The sequence below is a fragment of the Macaca fascicularis genome, chromosome 11 (genome assembly GCF_037993035.2).
Source record: "Macaca fascicularis isolate 582-1 chromosome 11, T2T-MFA8v1.1".
NCBI classification, from domain to species: Eukaryota; Metazoa; Chordata; class Mammalia; order Primates; family Cercopithecidae; genus Macaca; species Macaca fascicularis.
In genome coordinates, this window is record NC_088385.1 from 79,196,916 (window position 1) to 79,223,252 (window position 26,337).

Below are 26,337 nucleotides of genomic sequence, written 5' to 3' on the forward strand. Positions count from 1 at the left end.
ACAACTACCACAAGTCATTTTTAAACAACAGATAATTAATACAGTCTAGAAGAAAGGCTTTAGACAGAGAGATTTAGTTTCATTCCCTTGAAAGCGAATCAATGACTAGAAAATCTCTTCAAATTCTTAACCAACAAAATCAGAATTTATTGCTAACTCCAGGTAGTTTATGATGATAAACTTAAGGTACATTAAATTATTAGAAGAAAGTCTCTAAATTTATTTAGTAGATTTCATAATAATTCTGACAACTGAATGTGTCTTTTTTATGATTTTGCATCATATTGTGATTATATATGTATTTTTACCTTTCTTTTGAAAATTTTAGTACAATGAAAGGTAGAACTTTATATGTAATAATTTGAATAATTGCTCACCTTTACTTTCATGGGACTCTGACCTTGTTCCTCTGAGTCACCATCTCTTTAGGTAGAACTTTTCTGAAGAGCGCATGTAAATTAGATCCACTTTGTTATTCTAAATTATAGGACCATGTTATTGTGTCTCTCCCAGTGGACTACAAGCTTCTTGAAAGAAGGGAGCTTTTGTCTTTTGCTTACCTTTGAACACTCAGCATGTGAATAGTGACCTGACCCTTAATAGACCCTTGTTAACTATTAACTGAATAAATAAATTAACTGAAAAATCCCATTGATGAAATCCTTAAACAGTCTTTGATGTTCTTTTTCTAAATTGCACAACTATGAGATATAATTAATTCAAATCTATCTGAAGTTCTCTTCCATTTTGACACTTTTCCTAAAGAATATTCTACCCTAATAGTGTTGAGTATCTGGCACCAGCGCTGTGTTTCCTACCCTTGTGTGCACAGCCGGCATTTCACGGATTACAGCACTTTTTTCTGCCAAGTCCAGATATGGTCTCAGGATTCTTCCCAGCATGTCCTCTAGGCAGCCACTCACATTGTCAGGATAGCTGAAACTTTATTGCCATCTTTGACTTGTGGGAAAGTGAGATGACCAAACGGATTGATGATATCTGCCTTTAGTATGTTTTTCCTTTCAATGATAAAAATACTTAAAATTCTGTAAAGAGATGAAATAAACATATTTATAGCGAATTCATGAAATTACAGAGTAAAGGCTGCTAGATCCCATAGAAACAACAATAGGAGCTCCCAGTTTGTTCTAAGTGATCAAAAATTTGTAGTCCTCCACCTTAGCTCATTACTATGATGTATTACCACCAGGGTGATGTCATAAGCGTATTTTTCCACAGCCAGCTTCTGTTTTGTATTGGTTACTACTACAGTGATTTCTGTTCAATCAGTACCAAGTTCATGGCCAATCAGGAAAGCAAAGAGTAATACACAGGAGTAAAGGATGGGGAAAGGTAACTGAGCAGTTGGTTTGTGTTTTCAAAGGAAATAAAAAAATGTAAAGGAGTAAAACTGTGTCAGGAAAAAAAAAAACCCTTTTCATTATTTTCTCTTCAAAATAAATGCAGACTAGATGAGAAGAATTTTGACATGTTTGTATGACACACCAACCTCTCATACATAATATAATAAATAGATAATGATGAACTATAGCCCCTGGAAGGAACTTTGAGCTGAGACCCAGAGAAGTTAATGACTCTCACAACTGCACAGTAGTTATGGGAAGTTGACCCTCCAGTCCCTGCATGCATTTCCTAGTGTAATGTCCTTTCCACTGGACTAAATGTTCATAGAGTTTGAACATTTAGTAATAAAATTATATTTTATTACTTTTGAGTAATAGCTATGTTTATGAAGATTTACTCTCCGTGTTATGATTAAGTGGGACCTACTTACTCTAAAAGAAGAAAACAACTGTGATTTTTTCACAGTATAAAGTGAATTATTCTACAAAATTCACTTAATTAACCATACAGTAATTACTCAGTTTGCAAAATATTTTGTACTTTTCTCCCACTTGTTCAACTGGGTCTCATGTGTTCCAGCAGGTCACTGGAGTGAGATACTGGAGTACAGATAAGGTGAATGATTGTTTTTAAGTAAAAATGCGACTACAATTGGCTTTACTTGGTAACTAAAGGACATGTTCAACAGAGTGTTAGGACTGATTGAATAAATCCATCTATTTCTCTGCATCCCTACTGCCATCTCTCCAGTCCAAACCACTGTTATCTTTCACCCGGACTTCTACAATAGTCTAACTCATGTCCTTTTATTTGTTTCTGTTTCCTCCTAATCCATCATCTTCACTGCAGCTAATATAGACTGCTAAAACCTGATTCCGATCATGTCATTTTATGGCTTAAAATCTTTAAGTGACTTGCTTGTGCTGACGATATTAAATTCATGTTTTGCAATTCGGTTTACAGACACTTGTGTAATATGTTTTGTAGCTTCTCTTTGCTTCTCCAGTGTCACCTATCACTATATATCTCCTCACTTTTCTAATTAGTCTTTCTGCCTGCAGTTTTAACAGGAAGATTTCTATACCTCAGTTCACCTAGTATAGGTTGCTGTCGTTTTTCTGAAATATGAAACTAATTTTATCATGTTCTGGCTTAATATCCTCCTATGAATTCCCACACTTTTAAAAAATTCATTATTATTATTATTTTTTGAGATGGAGTCTTGCTCTGTCACCAAGGCTGGAATGCAATGGCATGATCTTGGCTCACTGCCACCTCTGCCTCCAGGGTTCATGCAATTATTCTGTCTCAGCCTTTCAGGTAGCTGGGATTACAGGCATGCACCACCACACCCAGCTAATTTTCATATTTTTAGTAGAGACAGGGTTTCCCCATGTTGGCCGGGCTGGTCTCGAAATCCTGACCTCAAGTGATCTACCTGCCTCGGCCTCCCAAATTGCTGGGACTACAGACGTGAGCCACGCACCTGGCCAATTCCCACACATTTTAAAATAACACCCCAGTATTCAGTAATCCCTTTAAGGTCATTTACTATTTGGTCAGAACCGTTGCCATAGTACATATTGTTACCATCGTCTGGGATATCATCCTCCTCTTGGTAGCTTCCTATGTCCAGCTCATCTTTCAAGATTCAGCTGAAACTTCCCCTCCTCTGAGATGGGTCCTTATTACATACTTCATACTTCCTTAGGACCTATACATACCTATGAAACTCATTCATTTGCTCATTTATTCATCAAAGTTGTATGTACTAGGCATTTGAGAGGCAAACTGAACAAAACATTTCGACTCACAAAACCGGCTCTTTCATGTGGCTTGAGCTAGTGGATAAAAATCTTTGCCCTCATACAATGTACATTCTGAAAAAATGGTAGCAGGAAGCAAAATGAATAAATAAAACATATTTTGCTAAAGGGTGATAAGTGTTTCAGAAAACAATAAAGCAAGAAAAGGAGATAGATGGTCCTGGGGTCAGAGGGAAGGATTTTCAGAAAGTGTGGGATTTGGACAAATATCTAAAGAAGATGGAGGAACTAACCATGGGGCTATCTAGGGGAAAACTCCAAATCCTTGATCGAGAATCTCTCTGTTATGTTTGAGGAGTGACAAGGAAGCTAGTGTTATGGGTGGGTTGAAGTTAGTGTGCAGCAAAGTGCTAGAATATGAATCTGGAGAGCTAGAAGGGACTAGATTAGTAAAGGACATTTGGGGCCCTTGTAAAACCCTGGACTTCTACTGTGAGGGGAGAAGCCACTGAAGGAGGAAAAGTGGAAGAGTGCATGATTTGATGCTCATTTTAACAAGAAAGTTTTGATTGCTGTATACATAACAGCTTGAAGGGAGCAAGGGATGAGGCATCAGTAGGAAAATAAAGCAGTCATTCAGGCAAGAAATGGAGGAGGCTTGGACCAGGGTGGTAGTAGTGGGGTTGTGAGAATTGGTTGGATTCTGGATGTATTTTTAAAGGTAGAGCTTAGGATATGCTGACTAATTGAACATGGAGTGTGAGAGTAAGAGGGAAAACAAGGATGATGAACATACAGGGGTTGGGAGTGGACAGCTGGATAGAAGGATAGAATTACCATTAACTGAGGTGGGAAAGATTTTAGAAGGAGAAGGGGTGTGTGTGTGTGTGTGTGTGTGTGTGTGTGTGTGTGTGTGTGTGTGTATGTGATAACAGGAGTTTGGTTTTAGACCTGTTAAGTTTGAGATGCTTGTTAGATCTCTAAGTAGAAATGTCAATGTCAAGTGGACAGTTGAATTAATGCATTTGGAAGTCTGGAATAACTGGATACACTTTTGGCGTCTACATGATATTTATTGCCATGAGACTAGATGTTATCACCAAGGAACTGAGTGTAGTGGAAAAGTGAAGAGATCTGTGTATTGAAACTTGGGAACCCGCCAACGTTTATCAGTGATTGGGATGAGTAGAGTAGGAATTGGGCAGGAGACTGAGGAGTGGCAGTGAGATAGATAGAAAAGTAAGAGAAGTGAATAAAATGCTTTAAGGACAGGAAGTGATCTATCAGCTGTGCAAATGCTGCTGATAGCTGAAGCATGTTGAAGACTGAGAACTGACTGTTGGATTTGGTATCTTGAGGCCATTAGTGATCTTTATGTGAACAGTTCTGGTAGAGTAGTGGGAACGAAAGCCTTGTTGAAATGCGTTCAAGGAAGACTAGAAAAAGGGAGTATAAATAGGTGAAAGCCCTACTTGCACTGATAGTCTCAGGTTGTAAATATTCTCAGATGTGTTTTGGTTTGGCTGTTAACTGACGTGTTCACCTTGGCTATACAGGAAACTCTTTCAAGGAGCATTATCTGGAAACCATAGCTGGAGGAACTGTGATCAAGAAAGCATAGATTGGTGATGTGGAAGATAAAGGGGGATATTTGGGGAATTATGCCTTTGAAAAGGCAAGAGGAGATTAAATGTGAAGAGCTTAGCCTTGGATAGGAGCTTAGTCAGTTCATCCTTTGTAATGGGAGGGAAGAGAGGGCACATTGTTGTATTTCTCACATTGTATTTTTGTTGTTAATTTATTTGTTTATTTTCCCACATATTATGAACCTCTTAAGAGCAGTAAGTATAAATGTCTTATTCATTGTACGGTAGGAATTTTACTGTTCTATTTCTATTCCCTAGTACAATGTCTGGTGCACAGCAGGTACACAATAAAGGTTTGAATGAGCAAATGAAGACACTGTGCTAAACATGTATATGTTTTATCTTCTTGCTTAAATTGGATCATTTCCGTCAAATCTTGACAACTAGATTAATTTAATTGTGTTTCTCTTGTCTGGGTGTACAGATAGCTTGACTAACTGGTAAGATTGATTGATAGGAATGGCTGTGTTTCCGCCAAAAACAGGGAAGCGTCCTGAGTAAAACCAGTGACATTTGCTGTATCATTTTAGAGTAGTTCCAGTTATGGTTTTAACATGAATCTACTAGATACTTTATGTAGAATCTTTTGAAAGCTATCCATTCTTCCCCAGTATCCATTTTACATTTATATTTTACCATTCATATGGCAGGTATCATTATCTGTGGTCACAATGTAACTTAATAAATGAGAAGGTCTTTGAGAATGGTGATTGCATCTTCATTGCTTTTTATCTCAATAATGCATGCCTTCGTCATTGCTAAATTACATATGCTTAGTCCAGGCCCTGATACAAGGTGGGTGCCAAATAAATATTTGTTGAATGAATGAACGCACAATTAATGAAAACTGTCTCTTGTGAATGTTGTTGGTGCATAGACAGACTAGATCTCTTTTCCTGTTTGGTATGCATATCTTCTAGCTCCCACTGCTTTGCTCCTAACAGCTCACACAGGACATCTTCTCCAAAGGACTATCTCTTGCCAGTGAGACCTGCATCATCAAGATGCTCAAGAACCAGAAGTGCCTGGGGTTTTATGTCTTCCCCTTGGTAACCAGTAGCCAATGACAAGGTGCAAGAGTATGGATGTCTAGTTCTCTTGCCCCAAGGCAGTGTGAACTCACCAGTGTAATTCACACTCCAGAGCTCCTGTGGATCAGGCTGAGTCCAGGACTTCACCTGAAATTGCAACCTTACTTGGTTTATTATACTCCATCTTCTTGCTTCCCCCATTCTCCTGTAAGTTTCTCCTTAGAGCACTTCTTTATTAAATCACTTGTACATTCATCTTTTTTTAAAGGTCTGCTTCCTAGGAACTTTACCTCAGATATTGCATATTTATTCACAGTTATTGTCAGGGGTAGGGGATCCTAACCACTGCCTTCTTAAGAGTGTCAAGTTCTGCTGTTGCAGGTAGTCTTCCTGATAGTTTTTGGTTTTTTAATACTGCCAGCCCAAAATGTTGGTGACTGTAGACTAAATTTGATGTTTTATTTAGTTGTTGGTAGGAAAGTGGCTTCACAATTTCAGTAAATAATTGTTATAGAATTTAGTAAATAACTTAGTGCATTACAAGTCTTTCGAACATACAGTCAGAATGTGTTTTCCTTGACTTTATACTCTTTTTAATTACACACATTTCTGTTCTCTCTCCTTAGGCAGAGATAATAGTTAATCATATAATCAATTTTTATTATAAATCATAATAAATGATGTAAAACATGTACAGCTTTTTTTTTGTTTTTTAATTGAATGTAAATATTTAATGAGTACAACTTTCTTTTTTTATTGAATGTAAGTATTCACTTCTGTATACTGAGTAAACACTTTTTTTTAGGTATTTGAAAATACCACAAATTCCCTTATCTGTAAAATGGGATTGGAAGTAATGTGTTTTAGAACTGAAAGCATTTTAGCAGCCAGCTGGTGGCCAACACTTTCATTTTATAAATGAGAACATTTGAGACCCAAAGAAATTAACTAATTTGTTCAATATCACCCACCTTGGTTAGTGGCAGAGTAGGACTAAAATCCATTTCCCAAGCCACTGTACTCTCAACTGCTCCACAAAATACATATTTCTTATTCATAGAATTGATATGAGGATTAGGGACCACATCTGTGAAAAATAGATTTAGCCTTTGGAAAGAAAGATGCTAGATAGCTTTATGAAAGCTTTATGAAAACTAATCTCATTTTAACCTTTTCTATACAATTGTTAGTTTTGTTCAGTTTTACGTTACTTGCTTTAGGCTTTTTTTTTTTTTTTTTTTTTTTTGGCCAAGGACTAGATAATATACAATGCTTGCTTTAAAAATCAATATTAAGTATCTGGATTGTGTTAGAAATATGAATTACTCTGCTGAGTTTGAAGCCAGGAGCAGTTGCAGACAGCCTTCCAGAATGGTGATTGCTTATATACATGAAAACTTTTCTATCCTTACTTTGCATATTGGGAATAAATACAGTTGATTACAAAGAAAAAAAGGAAGCATAAATTACAGATATATATTCTCAGTCTGGTAATACTTCGGAAGCTTGATATAACCTGTCTTTAACAAACCATGAATTTTTTCTCCTGCCAAGCCACCATATCCTGGCTACTTTCAGCATAGTCAAGGTCCCATTATACTAATCCACTGTACCTTCCTATCTCTAGCAAGCACATGTAAGTGATAACGTTGAATATTTATTTTGATGCAAAGTGTGTAAATCTTCTCAATGTCATCTTGTAAAGCGAGGAAATTGTGACTTGCTCTACTTGGTTACTTCAATGATTTCAATTGTTTAAGTTTGGTCCTTTCAGCCCCAGTGTGCTTTGATGTAGCATATGAACAAGAATCCTGCTTAAATTTTGTAGTATTCTAAGTGATTTGTGTAGATTTGTATTTGCAGGGAAGATAAAACTCAAGTGCTAAAAGGCTAAAGTAACTTTTATATATATTTTTAATTAGGTACGATTATATGCAAGACCTGATGCTATCAGAAGAGGATCCGGGGACTATGCTCTCCATATAACAAAGAGATTAATAGAATTTTATGAAGACTACTTTAAAGTGCCCTATTCCTTGCCAAAACTGGGTAAGAATTTTCTTGGTTATTTTATTGGAAGGGCTCCTTGAAAGTGGAATTTCTTCTTCATGTGTTTATTTGGGCCATCCAGAAGTGTGAACATTCTGAGATTTATATTTTTAGAGAAGATAAGCATAAAAAAATTTCTTTTGAAGAGGTAAAATAAGATTTAGTGTTTCTGGAGTCTTGCCAAGAAGTGCTCATAGGAATTAAGAAGGCATTATGTTAGTTTAGGATTCCAAAAGACAAGCCAAATAGCTATAATTTGTTGAATATGTACTATAGAGGGGTGCTTGCCAACATCATATTTAATCAGTAAAACTACCATGGGGGTAGGTACAACTAGAACATTTTCCATATAAGGGAGTTGAGACCCAGGGAATTTTCCATTCATCTAGACAGCCAGTAAGTGAAGGGGTTGGGATTTCAAACTAGGTCTTGATGACTCCCCAAACAACTCACTATTTTATCTGGAGAAGACATTCATTGATTTGTTTCTCTTTCCAAATTTTCACATGTCAGACCTCGATGTATGTTATCCCTTAGATTATTTTTGTTCAGTCATATATCTAGTATACTGTTATAGTAAATAGAATACAAATAAAAGAGAAGAGAAACTTGGTAATAATGGAGATTGTATTCTGTGTGAATGTTCTTATATTTCTTCCTTTTACAAAGAGAATGCACTCAGTAATTGTCAGTCAAATGCATAAATGAATTGATTGGTTATCTGAATTTCAATGAGGCTGCTGTTTTTGCCAGGGAGTGAACAATACTTTCCAGGAAGTTAGAAGGGTACCTACATGCATTAGAAATGTGGAAGTTATTTTTCCTTCCCAGAAAACCTGTTTTGAAATATTACATCACAACAGTCCTTTGTTCCCCTCTCATCTCTCCTCTTCCCTTATCTTTCCCAAGAGCATTTTTGATCAAATTCCACATTAAAGGTATTTCTCATTGGCAAGAATAAAGTGCTTACTTGATCAAAAGTTTTTGTGTTTGAACCACAGGTTCCCCTCCCTGGAGAACCGGGCCGCTTTCATTAAAGTACTTGCCTGCTGTGTAGCTTTATTGGTCTTGCAATGAGTAGTTAGTTCAGAAAGTTAAGAGAATAGTTGATATTGTTATCAATGGGTGTGACATACAATTTTTATGAGTGATATTACAAAATTCTGAGATCTTTTTGAAATATGTGCTTTTAGAATTCATAGGCAAAATTTTATTTTAAACAGGATCAATGTTTTGTTTTGTTCTGTTTTCCTTCTCTTTTCTCCCTGTATATCAACTTCCCTGTTAGAACCTGTTACACTGAAATCTCCCTGGTGGTCACCCAAGGCAGAAAGGAATACTTGACCTCATTTGCATGGAAGGTGGCACTGTTATCTACTCCAGGTATAACTGGCTGGGAACTTCCCAGCTTGACCCTAATGTAAAATTCACAAGTGCTTATATTGCAAGTTCAGCAAGAGAAATAAAATGTGGATCTTTATTTGTCCCCTTCAGACCAGTAATTAGCAGAGGAACTCAATGTATAACGTCAGGGGGTTCCATGTAACCGTCAGCTTGCGCAGGAAGCATTTCTGTTCCTCTGTTTCACTCACAATTGAACCATGCAGCCTTTCATCTGTAGAAAAGAGCTTTGTTCGCCATTACCACTACTTGTTAAGCTACCTTATGGTGTATATAATTGAATGACTTGACTTATCCCAGCATATTTCCTTTTATGTATCTAGGGGAGTTACCATAGCCCATAGTGCTTTGTAAAATTTCTCTTAAAGTTCTACTTATTTTATATATCTACAGATATTTAGATCTATGTTAATGGATTTATAAATATGCTTTGTAAATACCCCTTACATAAAAACCCATAAGCACATATGCATTTTGACAAGTGCCTACTTTCCATTATACATTATGAATCATATTTTAAATAAATTCTATGGAAACCAGTTTAGTCTTTGTTGGTGATGCATATGGATGTATCCTAGATATCAGCTGAGGCTGCCTTGACCCTTCATATCTAAGATGGTTTTTGAGACCTATTCAACTCTTTCTGCATGCCCTAATTTGTTCTATAAGCATTTATTGATTGCCTACCATGGACATTTTTCTATGGGAAGCAGATATACCAGTGAATGAAAAAGGCAAAATTCTTCTCTCTTCTGGGGCTTACATTCTTTTAGATGAATATAGACATTAAAGCAATTAGTAACATTTATAGCATATCAGATTGGAGATGCATGCCGTTAAAAATAAAGCTAGAACAGAGGGACAGGAAGCATGGGGGACAGATGGGACATGGGAAAGGGGATGAGTTTTTAAAATGGGCAATCATGGAAGGCTTCATTGGGAAGATGGCTTTTAAGTGAAGGACTAAACTCAGCAGATACCATGGGGCAAAAACTACAGGCAGAGGGAAAAAAGTGCCTAGATATTGAGGTAAAGTTTTCCTGGTATTTTTGAGGAACAACAAAGACGCAAGTGTGACAGGAGCAGAGTGAGTAAAGGGGTGAGAAGTAGATGATATGGTCAAGGAGGAATGGGTAGGTGGCAGGTCATGGACCACCAGCAGGCTGTAGCTCCCTCCCTCCCTTCCTCCCTTCCTTCCTTCCTTCCTTCCTTCCTTCCTTCCTTCCTTCCTTCCTTCCTTCCTTCCTTCCTTCCTTCCTTCCTTCCCTCCTCCTTCCCTCCCTCTCCTCCCTCTCCTCTTTCTTTCTTTCTTTCTTTCTTTCTTTCTTTCTTTCTTTCTTTTTCTTTCTTTCTTTCTTTCTTTCTTTCTTTCTCTCTCTCTCTCTCTCTCTCTCTCTCTCTCTCTCTCTCTCTCTCTCTTTCTTCTTTATTGTTTTGTGAGATGGAAATCTATGGGTCTGTTTTAAGCAGAGGCATTATATAATAATCTGATTAATGTTGTAAACGGTCATTCTGTGGCTAAAATGAGAATACACTGTAGGGCAATGATTCTCAATTGTGGGACAACTTTGTTCCTCAGATGCATTTGGTAATATCTGGAGACATTTTTGTTTATTACAACTTGGGAGGTGGGTACAGTGTGTGCTACTAGCAGTTAGTTGGTAGAGGCCTGGTGGATACTGCTAACCATCCTACAATGCACCGAATAGCTCTTCACAACAAAGAGTTATTTAACCCAAAATATCAATACTACCAATGTTGAAAGAACCTGCTGTAAGAGGACATGACAGAGGCGTGACAACTAGCTAAGAGGCTATAGCAAAATTCAGACAAAATATGATGGCTGCTTGGATGAGGATGTTAACAGTTAGAGGTCAGAAGTGGTGCCATTCTGGATATATATTGTAAGTAGATACAAAAGCTTTTAATAGTGAATGGAATATGGGATTGTAAGAGAAAGAGAGGCATCTAGGGCAATTCCAAGGCTTTTGGCTTGAGAACTAGGAGAGTGGAAGTACCTTTTACTGAGACAGAAAGACTGTGGAAGGTGGTAATTTTTGAGACTGACATGTCTATTTAACATTTAGGTAGCACTTTTATGTCTTTAAGAAATCCAGGAATTTGGGTGAGTAATCTGACTAGAGATGTACATTTGCCAGCATATTATGTTGTGTAAAGCTGTGAAGCTGAATGGGACTACCACAGCAGTGAAGGCAGATAGAAAGAAAATAGGAGCAAGAGGGCACTGGTCCCATGTTCAGAGGCTGAAGACTCCTAGGAGTCAGAAATGATGACTGAGCAGCAGCATATGGTTGATGTTAAGGGAACCAGGTGTTTGTAGTGTCGGGAACATCAAGTGGAGAAAGCATTTCAAAGAGTAAGTAATACTTTGCATATTGGGAATAAAGACAGTTAATTCCAAAGAAAAAAAAGGAAGCATAACTTATAGATATATATTCTCAGTCTGGTAATATATTCACAGATTTTTTGTGGTTCCTCAAAATCACACACATCTAACTTGTGTTAAATCAAGTTAGATGAGGTCTCAGAATTAACCATTCATTGATGCTAGCAATATGAAGGTCACCGGTGACCTTGACAAAAGCAGTTCTAGAATACAGACTTGACAGGTGTGCTTAAAAGCAAATGGGCATGGGGTTGGGGAAGGGAGACAGTGACTAGAAGCAGTGAATGAAGATCATCTGTTTGCATTTCTAAAAATGTTCAGTAGGGAGGGTTCTGGGAATGGAGGGAGAGGGAGACGGACCTGTGGTATAACAATATTAACAATACCCACCTCTGAAGAAGAGCTGTTTCTGCTGAAGTGATGGCATTCTTACGTCACAAATAAATCATGTCAATGGAGGTGTGGAATTTGCCTCTTTCATTGGTTTGCATTAGAAAACCAAAAATTGAAATAAATAAATAAATAGGAAGACTCTCCACCAGTTGGCCTGACTTTACCGAAGCTTTGGAGGGAATGTTTGTCTGTGTGAATTTCAGGGTGTTACACTGCAAACCAGACAAACAAGAAAGTACAAACAAAGTCTTAAAACTTAGTATTGGATCCTTCTTCTCTCAAAAGTCGTTTTGCTGTTCTGTCATAAACTCTACAATACATTCTTTCTTCCCGAATTCGTTTTTATTTCTGATGTGGAATTAGTTTAAATTTCTCCACTGTGGCCTCATCTCATGCTAGTTCATCTCTAAGGATTTGAGTTTCCACCTCAAGTAGTTTATCAGGATAGTTCCCTAAGAGGAATTCTGATTCTTGCTGTTAGGATAATATCTGATTCTTGCTGTTAGGATAATAATTTATTCTCTTTGTTACATAAAGGCTCTCCTTTATCATTGATAAGCCAAAATAAGTAACCAGAGCACACTATGTGAAAATTTGTTTTTAAATCTCTAACTGAGGTAATTAAAACTAAGGTTTGCAGAGATTTTCTATTTCTTGGTATTAAATTGTAATAAGAGGTATAGCACCTACTTAATACAATACAGCAATCCTTTCTATATCTATGCACTGTATTTTCATAAGAACTGTCAAAGGCATGGAGTGTTACTTTAAAAGAAAGTTGTAGACATATAAAAGAATTGTTATCTTTTTTATATCTCAAAAGCATATCGATAAAATGACAACTATTTGTGTTTATGAAATGTGAGCCACTTTTAAGGGCTTTGACCATTCTAACCCATTGAATCTTTTTTTTTTTTTTTTTTTTTTTTTGAGATGGAGTCTGGCTTTGTTGCCCAGGCTAGAGTGCAATGGCATGATCTTGTCTCACTACAACCTCTGCCTTCCGGGTTCAAGTGATTCTCCTGTCTCAGCCTACCCTGTAGTGGGGACTATAGGCGTGTGCCACCACACCCAGCTAATTTTTGTATTTTTAGTAGAGATGGGGTTTCACTATGTTGGTCAGACTGGTGTTGAACTCCTGACCTCAGGTGAGCCACTGTGCCTGGCCCCCCATTTAATCTTTATTTCAGCTTTTTCTGGTAATTCCTTTTTTTTTTTTTTTTCATTTTCCAGATGAGGAAATTTAGGCACTCAGTGACTAAGTAATATGTTTTGATCACACAGCAGTAAACGTAGATTTGAAATTCAAACCCAGGCTGTCTGGCTCCAAAATCTTGGGATTCTGCTGAAATGGATTCCAGAAATTTAAATAATTCAGAGATTAAAATATAGGTTGCCTTATAAACTCAATGATTTGATTGTTAGAGGAATGATATAACAGCTATTTTTGTTAATTTTTTACTGATATTTTTACTGATGGTCTTTGAAGAGAATTTGAAAACTTAAAAAAGTACATGTGTTATAACTCATAATTGTATTAACCTGAAGACATATGAGTATTGCAAATATGTTTTAATCATACGTGCAGTATAATTAATTAGACGTCAGATAAAATGACTCAGGTTTATATTGTAATATTTTGTTATTCACCCTATTTAGACTTCAGTTAATGACAATGTTCAGTTTCCTTTTACTACTACTCTGTAATTTGTAAATCAATGTTTCAAAAAGGAGTTTGATTGCTTTTTTTCAAGACACCATGCTTTTATGAAGAATTCAGTACTTATTTGGAACAGTGCTATGATTGTAGAGGGAGCTCAGGTGTTTTGTAACTAGAATTTCTGCCCTCAAGGAGATTGTGGTTTTGTTGAGAGAATGCAATATTTACAGAAATGAATGAATTAAAGACTCACAAAATATAGAATATAATCAAGCACCAACATTTTGTAGAGTAAATATTTAGTATTATGCTAAAAGAGTGGGATCGTTGTACAATGCTGTAGGAATAAAATACACATAAAGAGAAGTCTTATTTTTACTTCATGCTGGACCAAAAAATACATGAATTTAATTGGAGAAGAAACGAGAGAAGAGGCCATTTTGAGAATTGTGTAGTAGGAAAGTCCATGAATACCCTAGGATCTATGTATCATGCTGATGGAGTCAACATTTTTCCATAACAGAATAGATAAATTATGGGATAAATTACCCTATTGAAGTTCACAAATAAGAGGCTAGCTTACATGATTCATTTTTGCTTAAAATATAATAAATATATATTTTTATTGTGATGATGATGATTGTAATGATGATGATAATTTACTACTTGCAAATACTAAAGCTTTTTCATCACACATTTGTATTATTAAATTTATATAAAATATTTATAATGATTCTGGACATTTTATCCTCTGTGGTTATGTGTTTTTGTCTTTAGTGAATATGTTTGCAGTTTTTAATTTGAGGTTACGCTTATATAATACTATCTTGATCTTTATCAAATATCTCATAGTTTGAACCTTTCTTATGTTTTTTAAAGTATGACTTTTCTTGCCTTGTCTTTGATTAGGTAAATACTCAGTTACTATGTATGTGTTTTGTTACTAGCCTAAAGTAATACAGCCTTTTAAAATAAAATCTCTGAGGTTTCTTTATATAGTTTGGTAGTTTGGTCTAATTTTATGTAATGTGAATTAACTCTCAAAATGTTTCCTTCATTGCTTGGTAGATCTTCCTCTATCCCTTTATTTCTCTGCATGTGAGATGGGTCTCCTGAATACAGTACACTGATGGGTCTTGACTCTTTATCCAATTTGCCAGCCTGTGTCTTTTAATTGGAGCATTTAGCCAATTTACATTTCAGGTTAATATTGTTATGTGTGATTTTGATCCTGTCCTTATGATGTTAGCTGGTGATTTTGCTTGTTAGTTGATGCAGCTTCTTCCTAGCATCGATGATCTTTACATTTCAGCATGTTTTCACAGTGGCTGGTACCAGTTGTTCCTTTCCATGTTTAGTGCTTCCTTCAGGAGCTCTTGTAGGGCACGTCTGGTGGTGACAAAAATCTCTCAGCATTTGCTTGTCTGTAAAGGATTTTATTTCTCCTTCACTTATTAAACTTAGTTTGGCTGGATATGAAATTCTGGTTTTAAAATTCCTTCCTTTAAGAATGTTGAATATTGGCCCCCACTCTCTTCTGGCTTGTACAGTTTCTGCTGAGAGATCTGCTGTTAGTCTGATGGGCTTCCCTTTGTGGTTAACCCAACCTTCCTCTCTGGCTGCCCTTAATATTTTTTCCTTCATTTCAACCTTGGTGAATCTGACAATTATGTGTCTTGGAGTTGTTCTTCTTGAGGAGGATCTTTGTGGCGTTCTCTGTATTTCCTGAATTTGAATGTTGGCCTGCCTTGCTAGGTTGGGGAAGTTCTCCTGGATAATATCCTGCAGAGTGTTTTCCAACTTGGTTCCATTCTCCAAAAATAAAGGGACGGAGGAAGATCTACCAAGCAAATGGAAAATAAAAAAAGGCAGGGGTTGCAATCCTAGTCTCTGATAAAACAGACTTTAAACCAACAAAGACCAAAGAAGACAAAGAAGGCCATTACATAATGGTAAAGGAATCAATTCAACAAGAAGAGCTAACTATCCTAAATATATATGCACCCAATACAGGAGCACCCAGATTCACAGAGCAAGTCCTTAGAGACTTACAAGACTTACAAAGAGACTTAGACTTCCACACAATAATAAGGGGAGACTTTAACACCCCACTGTCAACATTGGACATATCAACGAAACAGAAAGTTAACAAAGATATCCAGGAATCGAAATCAGCTCTGCACCAAGTGGACCTAATAGACATCTACAGAACTCTCCACCCAAAATCAACAGAATATACATTCTTCTCAGCACCACATCACACTTATTACAAAATTGACCACATAGTTGAAAGTAAAGCACTCCTTACCAAATGTAAAAAGAACAGAAATTATAACAAACTGTCTCTCAGACCACAGTGCTATCAAACTAGAATTCAGGATTAAGAAACTCACTCAAAACCGCTCAACTACATGGAAACTGAACAACCTGCTCCTGAATGACTATTGGGTACATAACGAAATGAAGGCAGAAATAAAGATGTTCTTTGAAATCAATGAGAGCAAAGATACAACATACCAGAATCTCTGGGACACATTTAAAGCAGTGTGTAGAGGGGAATTTTAACACTAAATGCCCACAAGAGAAAGCAGGAAAGATCTGAAATTGACACTCTAACATCACAATTAAAAGAACTAGAGAAGCAAGAACAAACACATTCAAAAGCTAGCAGAAGGCAAGAAATAACTAAGATCAGAGCAGAACTGAAGGAGTTAGAGACACAGAAAACCCTTCAAAAACTCAATGAATGCAGGAGCTAGTTTTTTGAAAAGATCAGCAAAATTGATAGACCACTAGTAAGACTAATAAAGAAGAAAAGAGAGAAGAATCAAATAGATGCAATAAAAAATGATAAAGGGGATATCAACACCGACCCCACAGAAATACAAACTGCCATCAGAGAATACTATAAACACCTCTACGCAAATAAACTGGAAAACCTAGAAGAAGTGGATAAATCCCTCTCTCCCAAGACTAAACCAGGAAGAAGTTGAATCCCTGAATAGATCAATAACAGGCACTGAAATTGAGGCACCAATTAATAGCCTAGCAACCAGAAAAAGTCCTGGACCAGATGGATTCACAGCCAAATTCTACCAGAGGTACAAGGAAGAGCTGGTATCATTCCTTCTGAAACTATTCCAATCAATCGAAAAAGAGGAAATCCTCCCTAACTCACTTTATGAGGCCAACATCATCCTGATACCAAAGCCTGGCAGAGACACAACAAAAAAAGAGAATTTTAGACCAATATCCCTGATGAACATCGATGCAAAAATCCTCAATAAAATACTGACAAACCGAATCCAGCAGCACATCAAAAAGCTTATCCACCATGATGAAGTGGGCTTCATCCCTGGGATGCAAGGCTGGTTCAACATACACAAATCGATAAATGTAATCCAGCATATAAACAGAACGAAAGACAAAAACCACATGATTATCTCAATAGATGCAGAAAAGGCCTTTGACAAAATTCAACAGCCCTTCATGCTAAAAACGCTCAATAAATTCGGTATTGATGGAACATATCTCAAAATAATAAGAGCTATGTATGACAAACCCACAGCCAATATCATACTGAATGGGCAAAAACTGTAAGCATTCCCTTTGAAAACTGGCACAAGACAGGGATGCCCTCTCTCACCACTCCTATTCAACATAGTGTTGGAAGTTCTAGCCAGGGCAATCAGACAGGAGAAAGAATTAAAATGTATTCAATTAGCAAAAGAGGAAGTCAAGTTGTCCCTGTTTGCAGATGAAATGATTGTATATTTAGAAAACCCCATCATGTCAGCCCCAAATCTCCTTAAGCTGATAAGCAAATTCAGCAAAGTCTCAGGATACAAAAATCAATGTGCAAAAATCACAAGCATTCTGATTCACCAATAACAGACAGAGAGCCAAATCATGAGTGAACTCCCATTCACAATTGCTTCAAAGAGAATAAAATACCTAGGAATCCAACGTACAAGGGATGTGAAGGACCTCTTCAAGGAGAACTACAAACCACTGCTCAGTGAAATAAAAGAGGACACAAACAAATGGAAGAACATTCCATGCTCATGGATAGGAAGAATCAATATCGTGAAAATGGCCATAATGCCCAAGGTAATTTATAGATTCAATGCCATCCCCATTAAGCTACCAATGAGTTTCTTCACAGAATTGGAAAAAACTGCTTTAAAGGTCATATGGAACCAAAAAAGAGCCCGCATTGCCAAGACAATCCTAAGCCAAAAGAACAAAGCTGGAGGCATCACATTACCTGACTTCAAACTATGCTACAAGGATACAGTAACCAAAACAGCATGGGACTGCTACCAAAACAGAGATATAGACCAATGGAACAGAACAGAGCCCCCAGAAATAATACCACACATCTACAACCATGTGATCTTTGACAAACCTGACAAAAACAAGAAACGGGGAAAGGATTCCCTATTTAATAAATAGTGCTGGGAAAACTGGCTAGCCCTAAGTAGAAAGCTGAAACTGGATCCCTTCCTTACACCTTATACAAAAATTAATTCAAGATGGATTAGAGACTTAAATGTTAGACCTAAAACCATAAAAACCCTAGAAGAAATCCTAGGCAATACCATTCAGGACATAGGCATGGGCAAGGACTTCATGTCTAAAACACCAAAAGCAATGGCAACAAAAGCCAAAATAGACAAATGAGATCTCATTAAACTAAAGAGCTTCTGCACAGCAAAAGACACTACCATCAGAGTGCACAGGCAACCTAAAGAATGGGAGAAAATTTTTGCAATCTACTTATCTGACAAAGGGTTAGTATCCAGAACCTACAAAGAACCCAAACAAATTTACAAGAGAAAAACAAACAACTACAAGAAAAAGTGGGCGAAGGATATGAGCAGACACTTCTCAAAAGAAGACATTTGTGTAGCCAATAGACACATGAAAAAATGCTCATCATCACTGGTCATTAGAGAAATGCAAATCAAAACCACAATGAGATACCATCTCACACCAGTTAGAATGACAATCATTGAAAAATCAGGAAACAACAGGTGCTGGGGAGGATGTGGAGAAATAGGAACACTCTTACTCTGTTGTGGGACTGTAAACTAGTTCAACCATTGTGGAAGACAGTGTGGCGATGCCTCAGGGATCTAGAACTAGAAATACCATTTGACCCAGCCATCCCATTACTGGGTATATACCCAAAGGATTATAAATCATGCTGCTATGAAGACACAATCACATGTATGTTTATTGCGGCACTATTCACAATAGCAAAGACTTGGAACCAACTGAAATGTCCGTCAATGGCAGACTGGATTAAGAAAATGTGGCACATATACACCATGGAATACTGTACAGCCATAAAAAAAGATGAGTTCGTGTCCTTTGCAGGGACATGGATGCAGCTGGAAACCGTCATTCTCAGCAAACTATCACAAGAACAGAAAACTAAACACAGCATGTTTTCACTCATAGATGGGAATTGAACAATGAGATCACTTGGACAGAGGAAGAGGATAATCACACACTGGGGCCCATTGTGGAGTCGGGGGAGAGAGGAGGGATAGCATTAGGAGATATACCTGATATAAATGATGAGTTAATGGGTGCAGCATACCAACATGGCACATGTATTCATATGTAACAAACCTTCACGTTGTGCACATGTACCCTAGAACTTAAAGTATAATAATAAAAAAAAAAAAATATAAAAAGTTTCCTTCAACAAGAGCTCTTCAAAATATTTGGAAGATCTTATACTCAGCTATTGTATGGTTTCTTGGTGGAAACTAACCTAAGGATCTCTCTGTGGGTTAGCATGATTAGTTCCTTTCTGGAGATTTATCTAAGGCGGTAGTTTGCTTTCTAAGTTATCAAGTACCATAGAGAAATAAGTTTCTTCAAGGGACTAACCTTTTCCCCCATCTTGAAAATCAAATACCCAGTAATGGGATGGTTGGGTCATATGGTACATCTAGTTCTAGATCCTTGAGGAATCGCCATACTGTTTTCCATAATGGTTGAACTAGTTTACAATCCCACCAACAGTGTAAAAGTGTTCCTATTTCTCCATATCCTCTCCAGCACCTGTTGTTTCCTGACTTTTTAATGATCGCCATTCTAACTGGTGTGAGATGGTATCTCATTGTGGTTTTGATTTGCATTTCTCTGATGGCCAGTGATGATGACCATTTTTTCATGTGTCTGTTGGCTGTATGCATGTCTTCTTTTGAGAAATGTCTGTTCATATCCTTTGCCCACTTTTTGATGGGGTTGTTTGTTTTTTTCTTGTAAATTTGTTTGAGTTCTTTGCAGGTTCTGGATATTAGCCCTTTGTCAGATGAGTAGATTGCAAAAATTTTCTCCCATTCTGTAGGTTGCCTGTTCACTCTGATGGTAGTTTCTTTTGCTGTGCAGAAGCTCTTTAGTTTAATTAGATCCCATTTGTCAATTTTGGCTTTTGCTGCCGTTGCTTTTGGTGTTTTAGACATGAAGTCTTTGCCCATGCCTATGTCCTGAATGGTACTACCTAGGTTTTCCTCTAGGGTTTTTATGGTATTAGGTCTAACATTTAAGTCTCTAATCCATCTTGAATTAATTTTCGTATAAGGAGTAAGGAAAGGATCCAGTTTCAGCTTTCTACTTATGGCTAGCCAATTTTCCCAACAACATTTATTAAATAGGGAATCTTTTCCCCATTTCTTGTTTCTCTCAGGTTTGTCAAAGATCAGCTGGCTGTAGATGTGTGATATTATTTCTGAGGACTCTGTTCTGTTCCATTGGTCTATATCTCTGTTTTGGTACCAGTACCATGATGTTTTGGTTACTGTATCCTTGTAGTATAGTTTGAAGTCAGGTAGTGTGATGCCTCCAGCTTTGTTCTTTTGACTTAGGATTGTCTTGGAGATGCGGGCTCTTTTTTGGTTCCATATGAACTTTAAAGCAGTTTTTTCCAATTCTGTGAAGAAATTCATTGGTAGCTTGATGGGGATGGCATTGAATCTATAAATTACCTTGGGCAGTATGGCCATTTTCACAATATTGATTCTTCCTATCCATAAGCATGGAATGTTCTTCCATTTGTTTGTGTCCTCTTTTATTTCACTGAGCAGTGGTTTGTAGTTCTCCTTGAAGAGGTCCTTTACATCCCTTGTAAGTTGGATTCCTAGAACTTGATGTACCATATGACCCAGCCATCCCATTACTGGATATATACCCAAAGGATTATAAATCATGCTGCTATAAAGACACATGCACACGTATGTTTATTGCAGCACTATTCACAATAGCAAAGACTTGGAATCAACCCAAATGTCCATCAGTGACAGACTGCATTAAGAAAATGTGGCACATATACACCATGGAATACTGTGCAGCCATAAAAAAGGATGAGTTTGTGTCCTTTGTAGGGACATGGATGCAGCTGGAAACCATCATTCTTAGCAAACTATCACAAGTACAGAAAACCAAACACCGCATGTTCTCACTCATAGGTGGGAACTGAACAATGAGATCACTTGGACTCAGGAAGGGGAACATCACACACCGGGGCCTATCATGGGGAGGGGGGAGGGGGGAGGGATTGCATTGGGAGTTATACCTGATGTAAATGACGAGTTGATGGGTGCTGACGAGTTGATGGTTGCAGCACACCAACATGGCACAAGTATACATATGTAACAAACCTGCACGTTATGCACATGTACCCTAGAACTCAAAGTATAATAATAAAAAAAAAAAGGAAAAAAAAAAATAAAACAATGAAAGTTAAAAAAAAAAAAAGAAAATCAAATAAATGTTTTCTCCCTATTTTATGTAGGTAATTTAATTCTGAAAAACCCTTCATAAGTTTATTTTCTCATAAACCAAAATACCAGTTATCATTTTTTTCAGTGGGAAATATTTTTATGTGTTTCTCACCCCCCACTCAGATAACCACTTGTGCTAAAACAACACCAAATTATATTAAAATGGACACAGTTATTTCAATATTTAATAGTTATTTTAACGTAATTTAACAAGGCCTTTTATCCCTTCATTAATTATTCTATAATATGGCCATTTAACTGTTCTTGTTAAGCTATTTTGCAGCTATTACATGCTGTATACATTAAAGATTATAATAAAAAACAAAATATATATAGGATACTTAATGTTTATGATATTCAACCACTAATGCAAAAAAGAGAAATAAGCACAACAGTAAGGATGAAAGAAATTAATGAAAATAATGCATTTTAGTGAGAATAATGCATGAGATTATTACTTCTCTAAACTAATGCAATACAAACCAACATACAACTGAATTAATTGAACCAGCATTTATTGAGTAGTCACTATGTACATTGTGCTCAGCAATGATAGTAAGTGGCATCTTCTCCTAGAAGCCTAAAATCTAGTTGAAGAGAAGTTTTTTTTTTAATTATTTTGCTAGCTTGACTATATTGTTACATGTTTAATTTGTTTACTGCCCTCCTCCCCCTTTCTCTAGTTTTAAGAGTTTCAGACCTTCACAACTTTGAGTTTACTCCTAAGCATATATTCACTAATTCTAACAGGATTGTAACCTAATCAATGTATATTTTAAAGAGGCCTCCAAGGCATTGTTTTACATAATCCAACAGTGCTTTGGCCATTACAGCTTTGCCATTAGGTTAGGAAATAACCATTTTTAACGTTTTCATATTTAGTCATTGCATAAGCCTTGTTCCTTATACACCGCTGTTTCCCCTATTACTATGGGTCAACTGGCATTGCTCTAGTAATAGATACTTCCTCCTTTTGTGCACCTCATGACCCATCCTCTCTCATCTGCTCAAGGACATTGCTTCAACAATTTTTCCTTTTCTCTCCTGAATCTTCAATTTTCTCTCTTTGTTGAATTTTTCCCTATCAGCAGTAAAAATATGGTGCTATTTCTCTCAACTTAACCACACACATGCACATTCACTCCAGCTACTGACCCATTTTTTTCTCCTTCCTTGTAGAGTTAGACTGCTTGAAAGGATTGTCCATCTGCACTGACTTGGATTTCTGTCTTGTCTTTTGAATGCATTTTATATCAGACTTCCCCTCAACACTATACTAAAACTTCTCAAGTTCAGTAATGCCTCCACACTGCTAAATCCAATGCTCCATTCTCAGTGTTTATCTTGAGCTATCAGTGGCATCTGACACAATTGTTCTCTCCAACTCCTTGAAACACAGTTTTTCATTTGTCTTTCAGGGCAACACTTTTTTTCTGTTTTGTTTTTCCTACCCATTGGCCACTCTAAGTCTTCTTTCCCCTGCTCTTTTGCCTTTCTAGCTGCTAAAACCACGAATGCCCCAGAACTCAGGTTGGAATCTCTTCTCTTTGCTATTTACATTGGTAGTGGCCTCCCTTGGTTACCTCATTAAGTCTTATGGCTTTTAACACCATATGCTGATACTTATGATTTCTAAATTTTCATCTCCAGCCTGGTTCTTTCTCCTTAACTCCAGACTTTTATGTTTTACTGATATCAGTGCTTAGATGCCTAATGAGTATATTAAATTGGCATGTTTAAATTTGAACCCCAGATCCTAAACCACCATCGTTTATATATAAAATCTTGGCCTTAGATACTTTTTCTGTAATGTGACACATCTGACCTATCAGCAAATCCTTTTGGCTCCACATTCTAAATGTATCCAGAAGCTGATCACTTGTCACTATTTCCATTGCTAGTACTCTCATTCCAACCACCATACTCTTTTGCTTGGGGTCAACCTAATAAAATTTGAAGTTAAAGAGTTAATTTACAGAGTTTTTGTAAGGGATGTTGAGTTTACCTGGTGATGTTGTTCTGCTGTTCAAAAATTCCAATGGCTTCCCATTACTCATAAAGTCTAGGATTCTGATATGGTTTTGCTGTGTTCCCACCCAAATCTCATCTTGAATTGTGACTCCCATAATTTCCACATGTGCAAGGGACCCAGTGGGAGACAACTGAATCATGGGGGCAGTTTCCCTCGGACTGTTCTCCTGGTAGTGAATAAGCCTCACAAGATTTGATGGTTTTATATGGGGAACATCCTTTTGCTTGGTTCTCATTCTGTCTTGCCTGCAGCCATGTAAGATGTGCCTTTTGCCTTCCGCCATGATTGTGAGGCCTCCCCAGCCATGTGGAACTGTGAGTTCATTAAACCTCTTTTTCTTTATAAATTACCCAGTCTCAGGTATGTCTTTATCAGCAGTGGAAAAACGGACTAACACAGTAAATGATTCTTTCTGTGGCTTGCAAGACCCTGCATGCTTGCCCCCTACCCTTTACACCCTGGACCCTCTAGTCTCATTTATTTCCCTCCTACTCCCTCTCTGTTTCAGCTGCACTGCATTCCTTGCTGTTTCTCCAACAGGCCAAACCCACTACCAAGGCCTTTGTTCTTGTTCTTCCCTTAGCCTAAAACATTTTTCATTCAAATAGATGCATGGCTGAAATATCACCCTGTTTTAGTGAGGTCTTTTCGGATCCTTCTGTTATATTGCAGCCTTGCAGATCATTTCCCAAATCTCTTCCCTGATTTACTTTTCTCCATGGTATTTTTTATTATCTCACTTAACTTGTGTTTTGTTTATGTATTGTTTATTTTCTTTATTAGTTGTTTTCCACATCTCCCTTATTTCTTTACCCAAATGTAAGCTCTATGAAAACCAGTGTCTTTGCCTGTTGGTTCACTGCTCTATTCCCTCTACTGAGAGGTGTGCCTGGCCCAAAGTTGCACTCAATAAATTCTTGTTAAATGAATAATTCCTAACTTCTTCCTGTTGTAATCATTTTCACAACACAGGAGAGGAAGAGAAGGCAAAGCTTCAGCTGCTGTGTAAATAAAATAAAATATGATTTCAAAGAAATAATGGTGATGTACCTTATACATTACCAAGAAAACTCTTTTCTGTAAATAAAAATAGAAGAGATGAAGGATGACTTACCTATAGTGGCAGCTATTTTCTCATTAAGGATCCCTCTAAAGGAAATTGTTGGTGAAAAATGGATGACTTAGTACCTGGAAGAAATAATGAGCTTTTGGATTATTATCATAGCAATCCTATGGTGAGGCTATTAAAGAAGTTATGTTTTGTACCTGGAATGTTTTTGCAATTGGAAAATGAAATAAATATCTAGTTGCCTATCAGCTCTTCTCTTCCTTGTTTTTTTTAAAGAGAACATTTACTGTAGATTTGACAAACATCTATTGAATACCCTTGTGTACTAGACACTGCTCTATTAGGTAATAGAAAATCATCAATTAATAAAAATCAGCAATCCCTGTCCTCATTGGACTTATATTTTAATAAGGGAGAAAGGCAGAAAAAGTATTTATGTAGTTGTATGTAGAAAGTGATAACTGCTATAAAGAAAATACAGCAGAGAAGAAAGTGTCAGAAATGGTGGTGGTTGGGGAAGGATTACAGTTTTAAACAGGTGGGTGATCAGATAATGCTTGCTGAAGTGGTGACAGTTGAGTCAAAATCTGAAAGAGTACGGAAACCCTAAGGAGGAGGACATCTGACTTGTGGAGTAATACCAAGGAGATCAGTGTCCCTGAATCAAAGTCAGTGAGAGCGAGATGAGGGTGAAATGAAATCTTTGAAGTAACTGTGCCAGATGGAGAAGGATCTGTTGTCTGGCTATTGAAAGATATGCTCTTTCACTTTGAGCAGAAGTATTATCCTAGTCACCTTGGGCAGCCATAACAAAATACCATAGACCGGGTGACTAAACAACAGAAGTATATTTTTTCATAGTTCTGGAGGCTAGACTAGAGCGCTGGTGGGGTCAGGCTGTGGTGAGGACTCTTTTCCTGGCTTGCAGATGGCAGCCTCCTTGCAGTGTTCTCGCATGGCAAAGAATGAGCAAGTTCTCTGGTGTATCTTGTTATGAAAGCCCTAATCCCATCATGAGGGCCCTACCCTCACGACCTTATCTAAACCTAATTACCTCCCAAGGTCCCATCTCCAAATACTATCTTATTAGGTCTTAGGGCTTCAGCATGTGCATTTTGAGGGGATACAATTCAGTACATAGCAGGCGTGATCTGGTGTGACTTACATTTTTAAAGAATCACATTGGCTGCCTCATGTAGAACAGACTTGGGGGATGGGAGCAAAGATCAAAGCAGAGAGAAGCTACTGCGTTAATCTAAGAAACAATAGTATATGGGACCAGAGTGGTAGTAATGGAGGTGGTAAGAAGGGGGCAGATTCTGGATACATTTTCAAAGGAGAATCAACAGGATTTGCTGTGTTATAATAAGATTCAAATGAAGGCTTGATGTTGGCTGTTTTCAACTGCAGTTTAGGAGACTGTGACAAGCTTGAAAAACTATGAGCTTTGTTTTGTTTTCCCATGTGGTTTGCTTGCTTGTGTAGCTATAGTAAAAAGGACCAATCTTTTTATACTTCCTTTTGTCTGTCTTGGTTATTTGAAATCAACATAGCAAGATACATAATTTGTATTTTCTGTATTTTCTAACCAGAACAGCTGTATTTAGAACAAAATAATGGTTGTAATAATCCTCTTCATGGAGTAAGTTGCTTCCTTCACTGGCTATTGGTCAATCTGGAGTTAATTATAGCCAAATAGCAATCCAAAGCCCTAGAGAA

General features: G+C 37.1%; 1 protein-coding gene across 1 annotated transcript in view; it reads left to right on the forward strand.

Annotated features, from left to right (window-relative positions):
* TRHDE (thyrotropin releasing hormone degrading enzyme) overlaps positions 1–26,337 on the forward strand; it is a 417,970-nt gene that overhangs the window by 98,348 nt on the left and 293,285 nt on the right. The window contains exon 3 of the mRNA XM_005571555.5: positions 7,731–7,857. Coding sequence (XP_005571612.1) covers positions 7,731–7,857 — 127 coding nt within the window. The remainder of the gene's footprint in view (positions 1–7,730; positions 7,858–26,337) is intronic.